We start from the raw sequence: 19,275 nt of genomic DNA, 5'->3' as shown, positions 1-19,275 counted from the left end.
TAGTGTTAACGTACGGGTTAGGATTCGGGCACGATTTAGGGTAAGGCTAAGGGTACGTGTTAGGCTTAGGGTTAGGTTTAGGATTAGGGTTAGCTAACGGGGATGGTTAAGGGTACAGGTTATCAGTTATTTAGTGAGTTCTAGAACTTTCTTATTTGCTTTGCCTTGGCCATTTCCAGCTTCCTGGGTTATATCTTTTAATGAGTATCTCTAGTAGGCACAGCCCTGTCTCCTATCACTTTCTGGATCCATCAGAATAGGGGCATTTGATGTCATTACCCAAAAGATTCAGCCTTGCTTCCTATCATGTGGCGTCAGAGTGCCAGAGATGACCATGAGTACCCATGAAGCTTGGAGTCTCAGCAGTCCCCACAAACTTCCATTTGCTGTCCCCCTCACCCTCTGTCCCCTGTCCTGTTTTGCCGGCCCAGCCTGTAGGTGAAACCTCAGCATTATTCATGCCCAGCATTCCAGTCTTAAACCTAGGGATGAACCCTAGGCCAGTTGATGAGGGTCCTGTTTATTTAGTGTTTCACCTTCTCCTGCAGGGGCATTGGATGCTCTCCCAGCCACGAGCATACCTGTCAGCAGAATTTCTCTGGATTTCCTTCTTTTGTCTGCCAGATTAGATCACCTGAAATAAAAGCCCATGTGATCCATGCCTATATTCGCCATTATCTTCGGACACTGTGTATCAGTAACTCACATGGCATTATGGATGCTGGCTTCTGCAGAGAAGAGTCTTTGCTATCATCTCCCATTTGGTCCCTGTGGCATCGAATGCCTGCACATTTTAACATCTACCCCATTTCATGACCCTAAAATCTCCCAAACATTAAATGATAACTTTTAGAAAACTACTGAGTAGTGTGAAGCGCCCCCATCCCTCCCAGCACATCCATGATCTCTCACCCTGTCTCTGCTCACACCCCATCTTTCACTCCTACTCCCATGCTGAGCCTCACTGCCATCTACTGATTCAGCACTTGGTGATAAAAAAGGTGAAAGGTTAATGATCAAATTGGCTACGTCAAAATATCCTATTTTGTTGCAGCACACCCAATGTTTGCTTATTCACCAATTTTTCTGCCAGGTCTCCTAAGTGATCTTTTGTACAAAAAGAAGAGAAAATGCCACAAGGTAATTTATGAGACTTAACAGGGACTAAAAAGCAGCTAGATCATAATAATAACAGTTACCATGCACATGTAATATCATAATTAGATATAAGGCAAGAAAATGTAAGGAAAGATAAAGTCATTAAAATTTTTTGTATATTAATTTTCTAGGGCTGCCATAACCGAACACTACTAACTGGGTAGCTAAAACAACAGATATTATTGTCTCAGAGTTATGGAGGCTGGAAGTCTGAGGTCAAGATGTCAACAGAGTTGGTTTCTGGTGAGCCTCTCTTCCTGGTTTGCAGATGGCCACCTTCTCACTATCTCCTCACATGGCCTGTCCTTTGTGTACAGAGAGAGCTCTCTGGCATCTCTTCCTCTTCTTGTTGGACACCAGTCCTATAGGATTAGGTTCTCACCCTTGTGACCACCTTTAACCTTAATTACCTCATTAGAGGCCCCATCTCCAAATACAGTCACACTGGGGGTTAGGGCTTCAACATATGAATTTCAGGGGGGATACAATTAAGTCCATAAAACTCTGGTTCTAACTGCAATTTTCTAATAAAGATCCAGCTGCCTTGGGCTTGGTGCAGCATTTCAGAGAGAACTAGTCTCTGGGTCTGGATTGGGTTCTTTCCTGGGGAACAACCCCTATCACCTTTTTACAGAATATTCCTGAAAAGGGATGTGTCTTATTTGACATTGATTATGCACCAAGTGATCATTGTGGAGGCCTTGTCTTCCTTCACCTTGTTAGGTGATAGCTATTAGGTATTAGTTATCAATCCTCATGGCTTCCTTCCCCCCACTTCTGGCAGACTCTCTCAGGGCATTGCCATACCCTGCTTATTTCTCTTTGCAGCTCTCATCACCTACATCCGCTGATCGCAGGGCTCCATACTAAGCTTAATGCTAACCTTATGTTCACGAGACATCTTTGGTCATAAGTGTAGCTGGAGAAGAATAAGTTGGCCAAGGAAATGAGCACACAGTGATGATTCATCTTGACATTCCCTTCCTCCAAGAAGGCCTCTCCATAGCCAGCACAGAGAGGGGGCCAGGCTCTTTCCACTTCCTTTTCATGTGTCTCCATGACCTGAATCACAGGCCACAGGGGGCTGGGGAGAGATTCCTTACCTTTTACCTGGCTTCTCTTTTCACATTTGCCTCCCACGGAAAGTTTCCCAGCTTTTCTAGTTCTTGGTGTTGTATGTCCTCACCAGGAGGCCCTTGTATACAAGGAAGCTAACATCTTTTGAGCAACCAGCCCTTGGTGGGTATTTTTATACATTACCTTACTTATTTCTCATATAGCCCATTCTACTATGAGGGTCAGAGGTACTCAAAGGCTAGGTCATGTCCTTAGGTCACCTGCAAGTAAGTGCTTGGCCAGGATCTAAACTCAACTCCAAACTACATCAAACATCAAAATCAGGTTATGGTCCTGACTGCTCCTTTTATGTCATGCATACTGAGACCATGGTCTACTGTCAGTAGAGGACAGCATGCAAGGTAATACATTTGAAAGCAATCTGTTAACTGTGAAAGACTTTATTCAGAAAGAAAGTACTGGCAAAAAGAATCTTTTTAGCAGCCAACCTTCCTCCTGGGGAGAAAGCTCAGCTGAAGTTGGTTCACTAAAGATAGATGAATTGGTACTTTGCCGCTGAGGGCCAATGAAGGCACAAGAAAGCAGTGTCTCTGTTCTGGTAGGAGGACCCAGCAGGGTCCAAAGCCCAGGGGACAGCGCAAGGCTCCTTTTCTGTTGCACTTCTAACAATTGCTGCCCCAGTATGCTGAAAGCACCCTCTGCTGCCCAGCATCTCACTCAAGAAAGAAGGTAAAAACCTTTAAGAACCTTAAACTGGAAGGCACCACAGTATTTCTGAATTTCAAACCCAATTTGAAGATTGCTATTTAAGGAACCCAACATTTTCTTAAAAAAATATTGTATTGGAAGATATTCAGAATGTAAAACTATTCTCTAAAGAAAGTTGAAACAACTATGGTAATTCATTCACTTTAAGTCTGTACATAAGAAATATTCATTTAACAATGTAAATAACATGCTTTATAGCTCTTTGGAGGATGGCGGTGGGCAAAAATTAAAAATAATTACTGGCTAAATAACATTTTAAGAAATCTTACTAAGATGAGAGGTGAAAATTCAAACATATCCCTTCGGAGGCTGGTATTCACATTATAAACGGATTCTTCGTTTTACAGAAGACTTCAGCATAGTTCTAGGCTTAACTGCCAATTATCCTCACCCCAGCAGAGCTCTGAGAATCTGAGAAGGTAGGGGTCTGTGGGCTCTTTGGGCACTAGGGGTAGAGTTTCTTGTCTTGAGAATTTTTTTTTTTTTAGGATTAAGTACACAGCTCGAGTCACATATGACCTAAGTGACAAATTACATAAATGTTGGGATTGCATATGTTTTATACTGTAATTATTTGTTCATACAGAGTATGAAGTTAGTTCCTGCTGTGAACACCTTCGTAGTCTCTTCACCATAAGAATGGAATCCTATTTACTATGCGCACACTTTTCAAAAGAATCTGTTGGGGAATGTGAATGCCAAGATAATTATTATTATAACAAGCAACGTGAAGAAAGCAATGAAACACCTGTTCTATCCTCTTCCCAATGATACTTTCCCCTCTCTTTGCTAAAGCGTCTCCTCTGGCATTCTCTCCCCTAACCCATTTGGCCATCAAATGTTTGTTTTTGAGAAAGTTTCATAGCATCTGCTCTTGACACAGAGAAAGTGGAAGACTTGAAAAAAGTTATTTACATTAAACATAAAAATGTGGAAAAAGATTGGTGACCAGCAGGAGTGTGCTAATAAAGCAGCTGTGAATTCTGCACCTTCAGTATGAAAGGAAATATATTTGTGTCCAATAGGTAGATAGCTGGCTGGGTAAGTAAAGACCATTCTAATCGGCAGGCTGTTCTTTCTCAGTGCTTCCTGAGTATTGGATTCCCCTGAAACCTTGTGTGTTCTTTGACCCCATGTTTCTTTGAATAGCAAGCTCAGCAACGCTTTATTGAGGTATGACTGATAGGCAAAAAACTGTACCTACAGTTGACTCTTGAACAACTCAGGGGTTGGGAACCTGATCCTCCGGGAGGCTGAAAATCCAAGTATAACAGATAGTTGGCGTGATGAATTGGGAGATTGGGATTGACATATATACACTAATATGTATATAATGGGTAACTAATAAGAACCTGATATATAAAAAAATAAATAAAATTCACAAGCAAAACAAAAAACAGATAGTTGGCCCTCTGTATCAGTGGTTCCTCTGCATCTGTGGTTCCTCCTTATCTGTAGTTCTACATTGGCGGATTCAACCAACCACTGACCGTGCAATACTGTAGCATGTATTATTGAAAAAAGGCTCTGTATGAAAGTCGAACCCGGCAGTTCAAACCTGTGTTCTTCAAGGGTCAACTGCATTTAATGTATACAACTTTATGAGTTTGGAGATAACTATACACCCGTGAAACCATCACAATATATTCCGTAAACATATCCTTCTCCTCCCAAAAGTTTCCTCCCACCCCACTTATTTATGTATTTATGTAATATGTTTATTTACTTATTTTGTGATAAGAACACTTACATAAAATCTACCCTCTTAACAAGTTTTTAAGTATATCATGCAGTATTGTTACCTCTACTCTACAGCATGCCTGCTGTACAGTAGCTCTCTAGCCTGAGAGCAGGATAGGTAGAGTGAGCTTAGGTGTGACTCAACAGCTGTGGGCGAGACACTCCACACTCTATCTTGAGGACAGTGCTAAAGATTAAAAATAAAGTGCAGCACATGAGTGAACTTGTGAAGAGTAGCTATTTAACAAAGCAGCGGCTGACAGCTTCAGCCCAGCATCTCCCTGAAAATTCTTCACTAACACAGGTAGCCCTACATTTGCAGTGGTGAGGTCGATTTACTGTCATGGTGGCTCTAAAACACAGACATCTGTGGAGGATTGGAGGATATTGCTGTTGTGCCAACCTCCCACTCCATCCTTCCCCCCAACCCCTCCCCCTTGGCAACCACAAGTCTGTTTTCTATGTCTGTGAGTCTGTTTGAGTTTTGTAGATAAGTTCATTTGTGTCATGTTTTAGATTCTACATAAGTGATATCATATGGTATTTGTCTTTCTCTTTCTGACTTCACTCAGTATGATAATCTCTAGGTCCATCCATGCTGCTGCAAATGGCATTATTTTGTTCTTTTTTAAATGGCTGAGTAGTATTCCATTGTGTATATGTACCACATCTTCTTTATCCATTCATCTGACATTTAGGTTCTTTCCATGTCTTGGCTATTGTGAATAATGCTGCTATGAACACAGGGATGCATGTATTTTTTTTTTTTTGAACATCTTTATTGGAGTATAGTTGCTTTACAATGGTGTGTTAGTCTCTGCTGTATAACTAAGTGAATCAGCTCTATGTATATATATATATATCCCCATATCCCCTCCCTCTTGCATCTCCTTCCCACCCTCCCTATCCCACACCTCTAGGGGGACACAAAGCACTGAGCTGATCTCCCTGTGCTATGCAGCTGCTTCCCACTAGCTATCTATTTTACATTTGGTAGTATATATAAGTCCATGCCACTCTTTCATTTCGTCCCAGCTCATCCTTCCCCCTCCCTGTGTCCTCAAGTCCATTCTCCACATCTGTGTCTTTATTCCTGTCCTGCCTCTAGGTTCTTCAGTACCATTTTTTTTTTTTTTTTAGATTCCATATATATGTGTTAGCAAACGGTATTTGTTTTTCTCTTTCTGACTTCACTCTGTATGACAGTCTCTAGGTCCATCCACCTCCCTACAAATAACTCAATTTCTTCTGCCTGTTTTTCTGGGTTGTTGTTTTTTAATTGTTGAGTTGTATGAGCTGTTTGTGTATTTTGGAAATTAAGCCCTTGACTGTTGCATTGTTTGCAAATATATTCTTTCATTCTGTAGGTTTTCTTTTCGTTTTGTTTATGGTTTCCTTTGCTGTGCAAAAGTTTCTAAGTTTGATTAGGTCCCATTTGTTCATTTTTGTTTTTATTTCTCTTGCTTTGGGAGGCTGACTTAAGAAAACATTGGTATGATTTATGTCACAGAATGTTTTGCCTATGATCTCTTCTAGGAGATTTATGGTGTCATGTCTTATGTTTAAGTCTTTAAGCCATTTTGAGTTTATTTTTGTGTATTGTGTGAGGGTGTGTTCTAACTTCATTGATTTATATGCATCTGTCCAACTTTTGCAATGCCACTTGCTAAAGAGACTGTCTTTTTTCCATTGTATATTCTTGCCTCCTTTGTCAAAGACTAATTGACTGTAGGTATGTGGGTTTATTCTGTCCCATTGATCCATATGTCAGTTTTTGTGCCAATACCATGCCATTTTGATTACTGTAGCTTTGTAGTATTGTCTGAAGTCAAGGAGGGTTACTCCTCCTACTTTGTTCTTTTTCTTCAGAATTGCTTTCGTGATTCTGGGTCTTTTATGGTTACACATAAATTTTAGAATTATTTGTTCTACCTCTGTGAAAAATGTCATGGGCAATTTGATAGGGATCACATTAAATTTGTAGATTGCTTTGAGCAGTATGGCCATCTTAATATTAATTCTTTGAGTCCAAGAGCATGGGATATCTTTCCATTTCTTTGAATCATCTTCAATTTCCTTTATTAATGTTTTATAGTTCTTAGCATGTAAGTCTTTCACCTACTTGGTTAGGTTTATTCCTAAGTATTTTATTTTTGGGGGTGTGATTTTAACAGGTATTGTTTTTTACATTCCCGTTCTGATGTTTCATTGTTAGTGTAAAGAAATGCAACAGGTTTCTGTATGTTAATCTTGTATCCTGCTACCTTGCTGAATTCGTTTAAAAATTCTAGCAGTTTTTGTGTGGAGTCTTTAGGGTGTTCTATATATAGCATTATGTCATCTGCATATATTGACAGTTTTACCTCTTCCTTTCCAATTTGGATATCTTTTATTTATTTTTCTTGTCTGATTGCTGTGGATAGGACTTGCAGTACTGTGTTGAACAGAAGAGGTGAGAGTGCTCATCCTTGTCTTGTTCCAGATTTTAGTGGGAAGGCTTTCAGCTTTTCACCATTGAGTATTATATTGGCTGTGGGTTTGTCATAAAGAGCTTTTATTATGTTGAGATATGTTCCCTCTATACCCACTTTGGTAAGAGTTTTTCTCATGAACGGATGTTGAATTTTGTCAAATGCTTTTTTCTGCATCTATTGAGATGATCATGTGGTTTTTGTCTTTTCTTTTGTTGATGTGTATCACCTTGATTGATTTGCGTATATTGAACCATCCTTGTGAACTTTGGGTAAATCCTACTTGGTCATGGTGCATGATCTTTTTATGTGTTGTTGGATTTGATTTGCTAATATTTTGTTGAGAATTTTTGCATCTATATTCATCAAAGATATTGGCCTGTAATTTTCCTTTTTTGGTGGTGTCTTTGTCTGGTTTTGGTATCAGGGTGACGGTGCCTTCATAGAATGTTTTTGGGAGTGTTCCCTCCTCTTCAGTGTTTTGGAAGAGTTTGAGAAGTATTGGTATAAGTTCTTCTTTGTATGTTTGGTAGAATTCTCTTGTGAAGCCATCTGGTCCCGGACTTTTCTTTGTAGGGAGTTTTTTGTTGTTGTTGTTATAGGTTCTATTTCACTTCTATTGTTCAGTCTGTTCAAATTATCTATTTCTTCGAGATTCAGTTTTGGTGGGCTGTATGTTTCTAGAAACAAAACATGTCCATTTCTTGGCATATAATTGTCCATAGGTTGTCCAGTTTTTTGGCATATAATTGTTCATAGTATTCTCGTACTTTTTTGTATTTCTGTGGTATCAGTTGTGATTTCTCCTCTTTCATTTGTTATTTTGTTTATTTAGGCCCTCGATGTTTTCTTCCTGGTGAGCCTGGCCAGAGGTTTGTCAATTTTGTTTACCTTTTCAAAGAACCAGCTCTAGACTTTATTGATTTTTCCTACTGTTTTTTAAATCTCTATTTATTTCCTCTCTGATCTTTATTATTTCCTTTCTTCTGCTGAATTTAGGTTTTGTTTGTTCTTCTTTTTCTGATTCTTTTAGGTGGTAAGTTAGATTGTTTATTTGAGATTTTTCTTGTTTCTTTAAGAAGGCCTGTATCGCTTTGAACTTCCCTCTAAGAAATGCTTTTGCTGCATCCCATAGATTTTGTATGGTTGTGTTTTCATTGTCATTTGTCTCAAGGTATTTTTAAAATTTTCTCTTTGATTTCATCGTTGACCCATTGGTTTATTTATTTATTTTAAAAATAAATTTATTTGTTTATTTATTTTTGGCTGTGTTGTGTTCTGTGCGAGGGCTTTCTCCAGTTGCGGCGAGCGGGGGCCACTCTTCCTCGCGGTGCGCGGGCCTCTCACTGTCGCGGCCTCTCTTGTTGCGGAGCACAGGCTCCAGACACGCAGGCTCAGTAGTTGTGGCTCACGGGCCTAGTTGCTCCACATCATGTGGGATCTTCCCAGACTAGGGCTTGAACCCATGTCCCCTGCATTAGCAGGCAGATTCTCAACCACTGCGCCACCAGGGAAGCCTGACCCATTGGTTTTTTTGTTTGTTTTTTTATTTTAATTTTTTCTATAACATCATTTTTTTTTTTTTTGGCGTTACACGGGCCTCTCACTGTTGTGGCCTCTCCCGTTGTGGAGCACAGGCTCCGGACGCGCAGGCTCAGCGGCCATGGTTCACAGGCCCAGCCGCTCCGCGGCATGTGGGATCTTCCCGGACCGGGGCACGAACCTGTGTCCCCTGCATCGGCAGGCGGACTCTCAACCACTGCGCCACCAGGGAAGCCCTTCCTTATAATCTTAACAGACAGTTTTCAAATGATCCCATTTGGGGAAATATGTAAAAATATAACATGCAACTGGTTCTCTCATCTTCAGCTTCAAAGCGAGTGGTTTACTGAGTGCAAACTCAGGTCTATGCCAGAATTGCATCCTCCAGACGCAACGGCTTAGCAAAGACCAATGGTCTAAAGAGATCTGAATGCAGCTCACTTTCTTCTCCAGCTTCTCCAAAGCAAAGTCCACAGTAACAATAAAATAATAATGGTAATCATAACAATGTAGCTTCCCTTCTGTCGTGGAAAGAATGGTACCAACTCCCCAGCAGGAAAGCCTGTGCTTTGCCCGGCTTTTCTGTAGGGGAGACCTAGCCACACTCCTATCTAGTGCCCACAAGGCCAGGAGCAGACATTTGTGAAATGGCTGTTCACATTCAAGGCAGCCAACAACAGCACATGGCCAATTCTCTCTTTCCCAGAGGCAGACCCCTTGACCTGTGGGAAAATCCAGTTTTCTTTAAAACATCATCAAAAATCATCATCCCTTTTTTTAAAGATTGAAAACAAAAATTAAACCTACAAGCCATTTTCCCGTTCCTATCTGGTTAGTTATTATTAACCCAAGCAGTTAAGTTCTTCTTTGGACCATCTTTTCCTAAGTCTTATGATGACCTTGCATATCAAGCTCTCAGAATCATCTGATTGCCAAGCTCCCAGGGTAGCTCCTCTCCCTTAAGGGATACTAATAGAATTATAAAAGTAACACTATCATCTATTCAGACCTATTAACATAGGAACTGTATGTTTCACATCTCTAACTCCTTTAATTCAATTTGATTTTAGAAGTTAATCTAGTCTCAACAATTGTATAAGGTAGGTGAGGTAAGTGATATTTGAAGAACGGTTAGGTAACTTGCTCAAGGTCACACCACCTGGTGGTGAAGCCAGAATTCAAACACAGGTCTCTTTAATTCTGTGGAATTCTCCCTCCACCTACTCTGCTCTGCCCTTCTTTACGAAAGGATGGACAATCAGGATACAGAATGACCTGGCATCCTTTTCCCATCACCTGGGCCAGATCTTTGAAAGCAGCACCTACTTTCCATCCCAGAAATCACCTGTGTCCCGGCAGCGCAGGAGCCAGGAGCAGGGGCTCCTGGGCCACCGCTGCCCAAAGGCCACCAGAGCCAAGGCTGGACGCACTTACCAGTGTGCTTCCGGCTGTGCATCTGTAAGTGAGACAGCTTAAAATATCTCTTATTGCAGCCCGGGTAAGCACACATGAAGGGGCGTTTCTCACTGGTCTCAGATGCCGACCGAACAAGAGTCGGGGCTACTCCGGGCACTCGCCGCACGTCCTGCAAGCAGAGTGTAAGAGAAATGGAGGTTTTAAGGCACATGTGAACATTCATGTTGGTCCCAAGGAAAGTGAGCGCTGAAGTATTCCCAAAGAAGGGATGGCGGATGTGAGGCCTAAGCCACTCCCCACCACACCCGAGGCGCCCGCAGCAGATGTCACTAATGGGTGACAGAGCAGTATATTCTACAATTCAGTGCTCCAACATCATCACAGCTAGCAACCAGAACGGGGACTTGAAATAAAGTCTGTTTGGTGCTGTTGATCTGGAGCATCCGGAAAAGAAATGCTGGTGACTGGAAGAGCTCCCAATCCATCCTGTCTCTCAGCTTCCCCTCTTGAGGCAGTGAGGTCTGGAAGTCCAAAGCTCCAGGTTCTATTCTATTCCCTCCCACTCGGGACACCTGGCCACATGACCTTGGGCCCAATCTTCAATGGGTTGGGAAGTCCTTAGTGGAGAACAACAAAGGATGTTAAATGAACCCCTAACGGAGCAGACCTTCCACATATGAATAAACGACAAGGAAGACGGAGCTCCTGGGATACGGAGGTTCTGTCTGTGAAGGGAGCTGAAACTCTAGGAGGGCCATGGTGTAGCCAGGGCAATCCTTTACTAGAGACGCTCAGAAACACTGTGTCCACCTTCCGTCCACTTCACGTGTCCGTCTCAGGGCATTCTTCTGATCCCCCTTATCTTGTGCGAGTGAGTGTGTGCATGGCCGGTCCTCCATGAAAAGGAGCTACAGGGAAACAGTGAGGCAAAAGCCCCTTAGGCTCCTGGGACCAATGAGTCACAGACAGGAACAGTGGAAGTGCCTGAGGGATCACTGTATCCCTTGTGTTCTCACAGATGTGCAGTCAAGGCCCAAGAGCACGGCCATAGTTTGTGTTAAGACCTGGAAACCCTTCTGAGCTTAACCCACTCCTGCCCTGTGCACTTCCCACACCACCCCCAAGCTCCTGTTTGCGTTCCTATTTCACACTGCCTTGCACCGTGAGATCTTTTTGAAGAAAACGTACAGTAGTCTCATATAGCTCTGCTATTGATGGGCCACACAGTGCCTCAAGGCAAAATGTGGCATAAGTTTAAATGGTGAGCCAGCTATGTCCGATTGGTCTACTCTAGCAGAAAATGAACACCCATCTGGTCTGGAGTGTATCAGAGGCCATGACAGCGAGTCTGACAAACTGCGCTTGGTGGAAAGGAAGGCAAAAGGAGCTTTTTACATTTCCTTTAATTCCTCCTGAAGGCAGCACACACGGCAAATAGGCTATAAATCTGAGTTGTCAATGTCAGCTGGTCCTGGTGGAAGAGTCTGACGGTACTTGTCTAATTTCCATCTGATTTCCATCATATTTCTGTAACCCTTGCCTTTATTCCCACCATTGGAAGGCCTGAGATGAGGGAGCACGCTGTTCTATCACCATGATGCTTCTGGAAACATTAATCAGAACATCTCAGAGCACTTGCCCCACACATCACGTGAGGACTTGGCCCACACACAATTTGTTTCTAGTGTGTTGACTAGGCCGGTGAAAGTATCTCAGCCGTTCCTCATGCTGCAGACACTGAGTCACATGCCAGAGTCACAAACACAAACCCTTGGTAGCTGCACATGGTTCTGAGCATCCAAAAGAGGCTCCCTGGAGGTGGCCTTCCATCAAGTTCCCTGAATTCTCTGAAAACGTCAGCCTTTTTACTTTACTTTCTTTACTCTCCCTTAGAACTGCACAACACACAAAGTGAACCCTAATGTAAACTATGGACTTCAGTTAATAATGTATCAATATTGGCTCATCATTGTAACAAATGTACCACCAATACAAGATGTTAATAATAGAGGAGACCAAGGGATGGGGTGAGGGGTGGATATGGGAATTCTCTGTACTTTCTGTTCTTCCTTAAACCTAAAAACTGCTCGAAAAAAATGAATTCTATCTTTAAAAGGAAGTCCACATATAAAACTTAGCACAATGCCTGGCACATAGAAAGTGTCCAGCCATACATGGTGCTGTTATTATTGTTATTGTTATTATTAGCAACGATAGACTCTAACTTTGGGCACTTTACCTTGCAGACCAAGTCTCCTTACAAGTCAAGAGTCCAGGTCATTAATTCAAGCTCATTTGCCCCCCGATACAAGATGTGTGTGGCCCACCCGGGAGGAGGTGAGTTAGGCAGTGAAGGAGGAAGGGATGGGGTTCTGCAGGAAGCATCCTGGTCTGAGTCAGGGAGGCGGCCACGTCCACACTGACCTCTGGAGAGGAGGAGGGCCCCAACCTGCCCCAGTGGAAGAGGAGGGGTCCCTGCTGTCACAGGAGCCTACAAGTAGGAACAGACTTGCCAGGGCCAAATGGCCTTCAGCAAGGAAGTGAAAGACTGTTGGGAAGGAAAGAGGCATCTGGGGCCCCTGCATACTCACCTGAATGCCCCTGAAGACGCCGTGGGTGTGTATCCTGTACTGGGCACCACAGAGGATGGGAGTGGTGTGGTTATCACTATCGTACCCCGTGCCGTGGCTGCAAACACAAAGAAGGGAGAACAACACTCAGGCTGGTCCACAGGCAGCCTTTGGAAATGCACATCTGCAGCGGAAGGAATGTTCTTTAAAAGCTCCTGGGACAATACGGTTGGTTTCTGTCTTCCTCCACTGGGGCTGCTTTGGAAACAGGGCTCTGTGAAAGGCGGTGTTGCTCAATCCTCGGGTCACCCTCATGCTCAGATTCTCGAGGGCACACCACCTGGGTCTATGCCTCTCTCAGACAAGCGGGGGAAAGTCACAGTGCAGGATTTCATCCGCAGCAAATTGTTTACCATCAAAACGGGGCTGACAGCTGTGAATATCTCAGGAATGAGCAGATGCCTCAAGTTTCACATTGAGTGCAAGGAATTTTTGTCGGCACCTCATGACTCAGTTTTTACCAGATAGCACCAACTAAGTGATGACACTTACAAGAAGAGATGTCACATCCTCAGAAGTGGGGATTACACATCTGTGGCTCTGCTCCACTTAACCCACAGATCAGTTTTCCAGATCAGCTTAACTCTTTGCAGCCAACCCGTACCCTAGGTGGACACTGCATAGGTAATCTTCCTCCTTCCTTCCTCTGACCAGTCCTCTAGTGAGAACTCAGTTGACCTTGGACTACTATCAAGAGCTGAGGGATGGAGAAGGTTGAAAAGAACACCTTGGAAGGGGTGGATGTTCTGCTCTAAAAGTATTCTCCCCTTCGGGTACAAGCTGATCCCTGTTCTGCAGTTATTTCACTTCCAGATGAGGCAGAGTGAGGGTTCCAACCCACATGGGCAGCACAGTATAATCGTATCTAGACTCACCACGGGGAGCTTTTATGAAACGCCTCTGCAAAACGGTACAGCTGCTTGGACAATGTCTGGCAGTTCCTCAAAAGGTTAGACATAAAGTTATCATATGGCCCAGAAATTCCACTTCTAGGTATATTCCCAGAAGAAATGAAAATATAATTCTCCACAAAAACTTGTACACATTGTTTATTGGCGGCATTATTCACAACGGCCAAAAAGTGGAATCAACCCGAACGTCCATTGGCTGATGGTGGATAAAGAAAATATAGTATATTCCTAAAATGGAATATTATTTGACAATAAAAGGGATGAAGTACACTGTACACGACAAGGGACAAACCTTGAAAACATTATTTTACGCTAAGAGAAAGAAGTCCGTCACAAAGGACCACCTGTTGTGTGACTCTTTATAAGAAGCGTACAGAATGGGCAAATTTATAGAGACAGAAAGTAGATGGGTGGTTGGTTGCCTAGGACTGAGGATTTTGAGGGGAAATGGAGAGTGACTGGTAAAAATGTCCTCAAATTGTGGTACTGGTCATACGACTCTGTGAATATACTAAAACCATTGAATTGTACGCTGCAAATGGGTGAATGGTATATAGTATGCGAAATATATAAAGCTGCTTAAAAAATTACCTTGGGGTGGGGGAGGGGTAAATTGAGAGACTGAGACTGACATATACACACTACTATATAGAAAATAGATAACTAATAAGGACCTACAGTGTAACACAGCGAACTCTTCCCAATTCTCTGTAATGACCTGTATGGGAAAAGAATCTAAAAAAGAGTATATACGTATATGCATAACTGATACACTTTGCTGTACAGCACAAAGTAACGCAACGTTGTAAATCAACTATAATCTAGGGCTTCCCTGGTGGTGCAGTGGTTGGGAGTCCGCCTGCCGATGCAGGGGACGCAGGTTCGTGCCCTGGTCCGGGAGGGTCCCACATGCCACGAAGCGGCTGAGCCCATGAGCCATGGCCACTGGGCCTGCGCGTCCGGAGCCTGTGCTCCGCAACGGGAGAGGCCACAACGGTGAGAGGCCCGCGTACCGCAAAAAATAAAAAAAAGAATGGTGCTGCCAGATTTTGTCTCAAAGGCTGTGAAGAGATGCTGCCTTTGCTTGGTTTAGCCTTCTGCATGGAGCAAAAATGTGACTTACATGTTTTGTAGGGCTGAGGGATTTTTAGGGACCCGACGATAGAAGTCTGACTTATTTTAAAGTTCCACCATCAAAGAGGAAGAACTTGGAATCTCCTGTCTTGGGAGCTAATCTCTGGATGTTATCTGGATTCCTGGAGCGGGGTGGGGGTCGGGGGGGACATAGGAAATAGACTTTTCTCAGGACACTTGTCCCAGTAAATGAAGTGTTGCACCAGTCAAAGGGGATGTCATAATCCTCACAGCCAGATGCAACCAACAAACAAAAGAAGCAACAAGACTGCACCTGCCAAATACGCCACTAGATTCTTCTACCAGGTCCGTGAACAAGATAACCAGCCAGGTCCCTGCTTATTGGCTCTTGTGTCTCCAGAAGACAAACTCACCAGTGCAGTTCCACACAGTAGAAACCCTGCAACCGCACACTCTTCCCAGCGTGGTCTGCCTAAAACACTGAGTACAACCCGTGGGCATTCAGTATGGTAATAACTCTCTTTGGGTAAGTAAAGGAAAGCAAGTCAGGGGACTTGGAACCATAGATTAATAAAGGCAGAAAAATCATCTACTCTGGCCCCCATTCAAAGCTTCTCCAGCTCATCCTCATGAGCTGGGCAACATGACTGGTGACTAGTTTTGAAGGCAGCCCACTCCACTTGGGGAGAGCTCTAATTGTCAGGAAAGGGCTTTCTAAACTGAGCAGAAATCTGCCTCCTCATTTCTGTCTTCTGGACAACCAGAGAGTATTACTGTTTTACAGCCGTCTCTGTGTATCTCCTCCACTGTATGGTAAACCTGGCCTTGAAGACAGACAGACTGACTTGCTCCTCTCTGTATCCTCTCAACTTTGTGACTGAAGTAAGGTGCACAGTCCTGAAAAATTCCCAGAGATGGACTGAATCTAACTCCTCTTCCATATGACAACCCTTCAGGTACCTGAAGACAGCTCTCCAGACCACAGAGCTGTGGCTCTCACAACTACAACAATGTGAACTGGCATCTAATTTCCGTGCTTTCCAGATCATCCTCTCCTTCATCCCCTTCATTTTATGAAGTCCCTCTCAAAGTGTAGGCTTAGGATGGAGCCCGGTATCCGTGAACAGTATTTAAATAAGGGACTGAGAAAGGAGGACCACAAGAGTCTTCAGAGGGACTTCGCCAGTGGCACAGAACCTGCCTGCCAATGCAGGGGACACGGGTTCCATCCCCAGTCCGGGAAGATCCCACATGTCACGGAGCAACTAAGCCCGTGGGCCACAACTACTGAAGCCTGAGCGCCCTAGAGCCCGTGCTCTGCAACAAGAGAAGCCACCACAATGAGAAGCCTGCGCACTGCAACGAAGAGCAGCCCCTGCTCGCTGCAACTAAAGAAAACCCACACGCAGCAGCAAAGACCCACCCAAAGCAGCCAAAATTAAAATTTTTTTAAAAGTCTTTAGAATCAGAGAAGTAACATAAATACCTAACACTGGAGAGTATATGCCTTACCCAAAGAGATTCCATTCCGAATTTTTCAAAATCAGTATGCTAGTCAATACAATGTGTTATGCCCACAGGCTGCCAGAGCTCAATCCCTGGGCAGAGGGTCTGGGGCTTCCCTTCTCAACCTGGACAGAGTACTGCTAACACACCTAAGAGCACACGCCATCTTAGCACTCAGGTCAGAGTGGTCTTCCTTAGTCAAATAAAATCTCCAACTCCCACCCTAGCACAAACCACAATTAAGGCAGGTATTCCAAGCTTGAACTTGAAGGCGTGATCTTTTTTTAACTGCAATTCAGGACTACACATTTATCCTTCAAATCCCATTCTATTTCTTTTAGCAAGCTATCCTCAACTGTTGAAATCTTTTTGATTTGGCTTCCAAAGCATTTGCTTTCCATCCCATTTCATGTTATCTCAACATTTGAAAAGCACCTTTTCTGTTTTCATAAGAGGAAAAACTCTTCCTTGCTGCTGTTGGGAACTATTATATTAACAGTATGTATAGTTATTCTCTATCCAAGGCAGTGATAAGATCCTAGAAGGTCTCACCATAGGGCAACCTGAGGGAAGCCATCATAAAGAATCTGGTCATTTAGATGGGGTCCAGTCCAGCTGCCGCTGGGTCAATAGCTATTGTTAAGACCCAGCTGCTAGCTTAAATGGTGAAGTGAAACAAAGCTTTACCCCCAAAGAGATCAGACTTTAAAAGTTCCAATAAGTATGCTGTGGATGAACCAAATAGGAGTGAAGGTAGGATTCCTAGAGGTCTGAAAGCATTAAAGGGCAAGGAGCTATCAGCCTAGAGAAGAGATTTCTGGGGCCAATGATACACCTTTCAAATAAAGGAATCACAGAGCCCTGGATAGTTGTGAGGTAAAAATTGGTCATGACCCAGGGACAAGGGTGTTATCATTCATGAAGCTGATATCAGAAAGCAGGTTCTAGAGCACAGCATGAATCCCACCAGACCAAGCAGTTGAGAGACCCCGTATCTCCCTTAGGGTAGAAATGCATGCAGTGACTAGGTCTACCTTCCAAGCCAGGTAATGAGGGGAAAGTAAAGGAACCTTGGCACTACACACAGAAAGGCACATGCACCAAGCCTGAGTGAGGCTGGAATTTCTTAGGGAAAAAAATTGGTGCTTTATAAAAAGTTTTCATGTTTTTCTGTTCTGTTGCCTCGTAAATTTCTCTTTGACAGATAAGATACTGGACTTGGCTGAATGACAGGGGAAATGGATTTGTTGACTCTTTGGCCAGGATAATCAGGGAGAGCGCAGCGGGGTACAGTTAGGTATAATGAGGGCAGCCATGGGTCCAGCAGGTGGGGTGAAGAGCCAGTGGTAATGATGAAGAGGCTGAGTAATGCAACCGCTTCTTCCTTCGTGCCCCGGAGCACTGCACGAGAAACCACTCACCAGCTCGATAAAGACACTTAAGGCAGATCCTTTGGTTCTATTGTTCAACTAAGCACAAATCGTTCCTTTAAGCGCTCGGCCCATAATTATCTTATCCACAAGGACATCAAAAAATAACTAAGCTATATGGGGAGCAAAAGTTAACTTTCAGATGTCTTTTTGCAATAAGATCCATTACATTAGTGCCCTTCCACTGAGACTAGTAATTCTAGAATAGACTTGAGCACTGCCTTGCATACGATTAACATACCTTCGTTCTTTTTTTTTTTTTTTTTTTACATCTTCATTGGAGTATAATTGCTTTACAATGGTGTGTTAGTTTCTGCTTTATAACAAAGTGAATCAGTTATACATATACATATGTTCCCAGATCTCTTCCCTCTTGCGTCTCCCTCCCGCCCACCCTCCCTATCCCACCCCTCCAGGTGGTCACAAAGCACCGAGCTGATCTCCCTGTGCTATGTGGCTGCTTCCCACTAGCTATCTACCTTATGTTTGGTAGTGTATATATGTCCATGCCTCTCTCTCGCTTTGTCACAGCTTACCCTTCCCCCTCCCCATATCCTCGAGTCTGTTCTCTAGTAGGTCTGTGTCTTTATTCCTGTCTTACCCCTAGGTTCTTCATGACATTTTTTCCCCTTAAATTCCATGTATATGTGTTAGCATACGGTATTTGTCTTTCTCTTTCTGGCTTACTTCACTCTGTATGACAGACTCTAGGCCTATCCACCTCATTACAAATAGCTCAATTTCGTTTCTTTTATACATTCTTAACCTCTCTTTTCTTCCCCATGTGCTTTCCAAAATCCAGCTTAATAGCTTTACCAACAACTCATGCTAATCTCACTGCTCTATGGGTTCCAGAATCTACTGGGGTTTTTTTTTTCCCTACTTTAAGATATTTGCCTCATTTAAGACTAAAACTAAGACAAAAGTCTAATTCTCCATGAATTTCCAGATTATTGGCCAAGGGTCAATAATTTTGCTAAACTGGTCAGAATACAGATTTGGGTTTTTTTCCTTAAAGCAAAGTCACAAACTCAGGTACCTACAGGGACCAAGTAAGTGAGAAAAATAAATGACAAAGGCCCTGGAGAGAAAGATGGTACCAAACTGGCAGGGACAGCCACCCCAACCCCTGCCCAAAGGAGGCAGCCAGGACCCTACTCTACCAGCCAAGTGCTGTCAATCACATAAACCCAGTGTTATCAGATCTTTCCAGTCTCCAGAACAGTCAGAAATCAGGACTTTTATATGAGATCACCTGAGTTTTAAATTCTGGCAAATTACTGAAATTTTAAAGAATCACTGTCAGGTCAAACAAAATGTACCCCTGGCCTAAGGGCCACCAATTTGCAACCTCTGCTTTAAAGGTTGAGCAGTGAAGTTTAAGCCGCAAACTGGAAAATTCCACCTGGATTCTGTTGCTTCCTCCTACATGGCAACAAAGTGGAGGTGGGGATGTGCCTGATTCTTTGAGAACTGAGTATTAGAATCTTCCAAACCCTTGAAAGCTTGAAAGGATGCTGTACTTGAACAG

General features: G+C 43.2%; 1 protein-coding gene across 4 annotated transcripts in view; it reads right to left on the bottom strand.

Annotated features, from left to right (window-relative positions):
• WT1 (WT1 transcription factor) overlaps positions 1 to 19,275 on the bottom strand; it is a 59,346-nt gene that overhangs the window by 8,568 nt on the left and 31,503 nt on the right. For all 4 annotated transcript variants that reach the window (XM_007460911.1, XM_007460912.1, XM_007460913.1 and 1 more), the window contains 2 exons: positions 12,764 to 12,860; positions 10,191 to 10,341 (listed from right to left, as the gene is read on the bottom strand). In XM_007460911.1, the coding sequence (XP_007460973.1) occupies positions 10,191 to 10,341; positions 12,764 to 12,860 (248 nt within the window). The remainder of the gene's footprint in view (positions 1 to 10,190; positions 10,342 to 12,763; positions 12,861 to 19,275) is intronic.

This window comes from Lipotes vexillifer, unplaced genomic scaffold (assembly GCF_000442215.2).
Source record: "Lipotes vexillifer unplaced genomic scaffold, Lipotes_vexillifer_v1.1 scaffold627, whole genome shotgun sequence".
Taxonomy (NCBI): Eukaryota; Metazoa; Chordata; class Mammalia; order Artiodactyla; family Lipotidae; genus Lipotes; species Lipotes vexillifer.
This window is presented reverse-complemented; position numbering and strand designations above follow the sequence as displayed.